The following is a 4,091-nucleotide window of genomic DNA, read 5'->3' as shown; positions in this document are numbered from 1 at the left end:
CAGAAAATAGTGCAAGGATAGCATCATTGATGTTGTCTAGTTGGCAGCAAAGCCTATTTAATGAGATAAAGAAGACCTCCCAAACACTTATAGAAAGTGGACGAGAGATGGTATATGATGACCATATACATCATATACCACATCCTCATTCTTGAAAAGGACAAAACAATAAGAATGTCCATGCCACTTTGTTCAATACGAGCAACAATGTGAATCCTTTTTAGATAGGCCACCCAACAAAACAATGTAAAACTCTAAAAACTGTGTTTGCCATATCCCCTTATGGGAAAATTAACCAGATATCATTAATTGAAGCACATCCAAGGTATGTCGTTTGACTTAGAACGTCATAACAAGACTTTGCTGTCAAATCCTCCTCAGTCTATAGTCAACATTTATGAAGCACGGACTCCTCGAAGGGCAACGTATTCGTGTTGGACACATATCCGACACCGACACTCCCCGATACGCCTCCGACACGTGTCGGATACTCGATTTGGAGTGTCGGATTTATTAATTAAGTTATAGAATTTCCGCCACTCCATGGACACGCTGGGGACACTTCTCCAATTTACTCTAAATTTTTAAAAAGTGATTAAAATACTTAAAAGAAGACATGACTTGGTAGGGGTTTTATTTCACTCTTGAAATAAGGAGGCGCAATGCACAACTGCACACTTTTGATGATTGCCAAGTCCTTTTTAAGTTTTTATATATATTTGTTATGAATCTTCTGTAATTGTTATTTCTTTCGTTGGCAGCAGCTTGCATTTTTGGACGTATATGTTGTTGTTTACTCTTTTAAAGTTAGGCATTCAAAACTAGTTTTCATATTTTGATTTAAACTTAGTGGAGAAGGTTAAATTTCATGACGTATCCATATATATATAATTTTTCTTTAACGTGTCCATGTCCATGTCCTTTTTTTGAATGATGTCGTGTCCGCGTATCCGTGTCGTGTCATATCTGTGTCGCGTGTCAGTGTCCGTAATTCATAGGTCAACATCTTCTGCAAGATCCCCAAATCTCTCCCCTAAAAATAATAATTGGTTTCCAAAAATGACAAAAAAATCAACTTCCAAATCATTTGACCACCTCATAGCCACACTACACTAAACCATTTGCCCTATTGATTTGTAATATGCTTTATGCCTCCAACATAAGTTTGTTAGTCTGAGGATTGCAAGAAGAGTACTCAAAATAAAAAAGACAGTCTCATTAGGGCCAAGCCTCACAGATATACTGTGGAATTCCTAACATTCCCCAATATTGACGCATACCGTAGCAAAAGTGAGTATCAACTTGCTCTCTGTAATTTAATCCATAAACAAGGTCTAACAATGAGAATCAATTTTGTATTATTTGGTTAGTGATTGTTTGTTTTTTATCTGTTGTTACATCCCGGTATGCTGGCAACTTGGCCAACTTTCTATCTTCTATCTTAAGCTATGTTGTTGTAAGTTTATCAATAAATGAGAAAATCAATCCAACCTTAAATTTAAATCTGAATGCTCCGAACAATTACAACTGTTTTATACCCACTATCAATATACCTAAGAAAACATTTCGAATGGGCAAATGGCTCCCAAGCAAGGAGTCTTAAACATTTTTTTCCCTAAATCACAAAATTACACCAAACACAACATAATAGTATTAGATCATTCTGATTCATTCAAAAGCCCTTAAAATTACTCAAAAGAAACTTATCCAATTAAACATGGTCTCACATAAGCATAAGTGGCATAAACATAGACACGGAATAAGCAACAGTGATTATATATACATCCGCCCATATCACATATCAAACTATCAGTAATTAATTAACCATACCTTCACGTCACACTCCAAACACATTCTCAATAATGACCAGCAGGGCGATAATCACTATACTCATCCCTCCCATCCAACTCATTTTCAACCTTATCCGCAATCTTCCCTTCTTCAAACTTCAATCCTTCCTCCAATGCAAGTCCACCTAAAGCTCCAGCAACAGCTCCAACTGCTAAACCTGAACCAAATTTACCTCCCATTCCCATTTTACTCCCTTTCGCCTTCTGCTCATAAGTAGACGAATAATCAACCGGTGCAGACGGTCCACTATGCCCATCATAACTCCTCATCCCCTGATCAAATAACGGTCGTGGTGGCATTGGTGGTAATTGCTGCTGCGACGAATAATACCCAGACGAATAATACCCATAATTAGGATCAGAATAATTTGTATACGAATACGGCGAAGATGGGGCCGCCGCGGGTGCAAATGGTGGGCTGTAAGGAGAGTATGAAGACGGAGAAGGGTAATTTCGGTAATCTCGAGGAAGGGTAGAAGGGTTATAATAATTAGGAGGGGTAGGGTGGTAATCTGGCTGAGGAGGTGGAGGTGTGGGACGTTCACGTTCACGTAAACCTAGCTTGACCCTAATTTTTCCTTGTGGACGACCAGATGGACGCCGGAGTTCAAGTACACGAATCGTGTTCGACTCGTCCGAGTTGGAAATGAGTTCCTTGAGTGGGAATTGAACTGAGCCGACCGGTTTAAGCGAAGGGGTTTGTGAAATTTCGGAGTGTGAAATTTCGAGAGAGAGAAGTGCATCGTGTAATGGAATATTAATTGGAATGATAAAGCGTTCGTTCCAAATTGGACGGTTTGTGTTTATATCGTCCGAGGGTTTGGTTGTGAAGCGGCGAGTTGGGTCGATTGAAATAGTGACGTATGGTTTGAGTTCACCGTGACGCCAATTGACGTTTTTGAGATGCTTTGCGGTTATGATTGTTATGTCTAGATCGAGTGGGTGGGTTGAGAAGCGAGATGAGGAGGACATGGTTTGGGTCGACGTGTGGAGGAGGGGATGGAATTTTTCTATTTGTTTTTTAAGAGAAGAAGAATGAGACGATGGTTAATTACTAGCTGCCACGTTCTCTTTTTATTTTGGAAAACAAACAAAAGTAAAAATCCGAAAGTACCCTTCTTCCTTAGGAAAGAAAACCTCAACTCCATCTCTACTCTCCGGGGCGGTCATTGAATAGCAAAGCTCCTTCATTGAAAATTCATTTGTTATGTTTTTCGCTCGCTAACGGCTCCAATTCGTTGGTATTTGTATAGCTGTTTTGGTTTCATTACTTGATTGAACCACTTGAAGAATTCATCGATCCATTTGAACAAATCTAAAAGCTCCATTAAAATATGCCTAATCTTAAATCCGCTTAAAATTGAACTTTTAAACCCACCTTTAAATTTAATTATGTAGATCATCTATGAATCTCTGATCAATCATCCCGTAAACATGACATATGTCTCCGTAAACATGATATATGTCTTCACGTGGCTGAAGTAGTAAGCCTTGGTAGCAATTCAGGACACGGCAAAAATTCGGTATGGGAATAATTCGAGAATTATTCGGTGATTCAAAAAAAATAGTTCGGTCAAATATTCAGTCAAAAAATATTTGGTCAAAAATTCGTAATACTGCAATTATGGGGTGTTTAATTAATATGCGTTTTAAACATTTGGTTGCAAAAATTCGGAAGTCAAAAATTTGTAAAATTATATTAGTAAATATTAATAATAGTTGATATTCTTTACAACATAACAAACATATCTAAACAATTTAGCTACAAAAACATTGAAACCAATTGAATGGTCCACATTGGTACATTCATTTATTTGTTCTTAGATTGAAATTACCGTTCAAATTTCAAAATACACACATCATGACATGACAATTTAAATATTACCAAAAAAGTATAAAAATAAATCTTTGGATTAATTTATCACTAAAAATGTAAGAGTCGGGGACTTAAAGTAAGAGTGAGGACATAAAGTACATAAAAAATAACAAAAGTGTAACCGATTTTTCATTATTCTTTTTTTTTTTAGCCGAATTTTTGAAAAAATCGCCAAAATCCGCATTATACGTTTCAAGGTAAAAAATCACGAATTTTTCCGAATTTTTCAAACATTCGGAAGTATTATACGTTTTTCCCTTCAAAAGTTCGATTCGCGAATAATTCGGTGAATTGCTAACAAGGGTAGCAAGTGGAGATTGGGGTAGGTTCTGTTTGAGGTTGAACTGCCATATTTGGCTCGATTT

General features: G+C 37.1%; 1 protein-coding gene across 1 annotated transcript; it reads right to left on the bottom strand.

Annotated features, from left to right (window-relative positions):
- Positions 1–1,667: 1,667 nt before the first annotated feature.
- Positions 1,668–3,295, bottom strand: LOC147483159 (Calcium-dependent lipid-binding (CaLB domain) family protein). The gene has a single exon (XM_086576007.1). The coding sequence runs from the start codon at positions 2,820–2,822 to the stop codon at positions 1,857–1,859; it is 966 nt and encodes a 321-aa protein (XP_086432133.1). The 5' UTR covers positions 2,823–3,295; the 3' UTR covers positions 1,668–1,856.
- Between the last annotated feature and the right edge of the window lie 796 nt (positions 3,296–4,091).

Source organism: Coptis chinensis, chromosome 8, assembly GCF_015680905.1.
Source record: "Coptis chinensis isolate HL-2020 chromosome 8, ASM1568090v1, whole genome shotgun sequence".
Classification (NCBI taxonomy): Eukaryota; Viridiplantae; Streptophyta; class Magnoliopsida; order Ranunculales; family Ranunculaceae; genus Coptis; species Coptis chinensis.
Note: the sequence above shows the minus strand (reverse complement) of the source record. Positions and strands in the feature narration are given on the sequence as shown.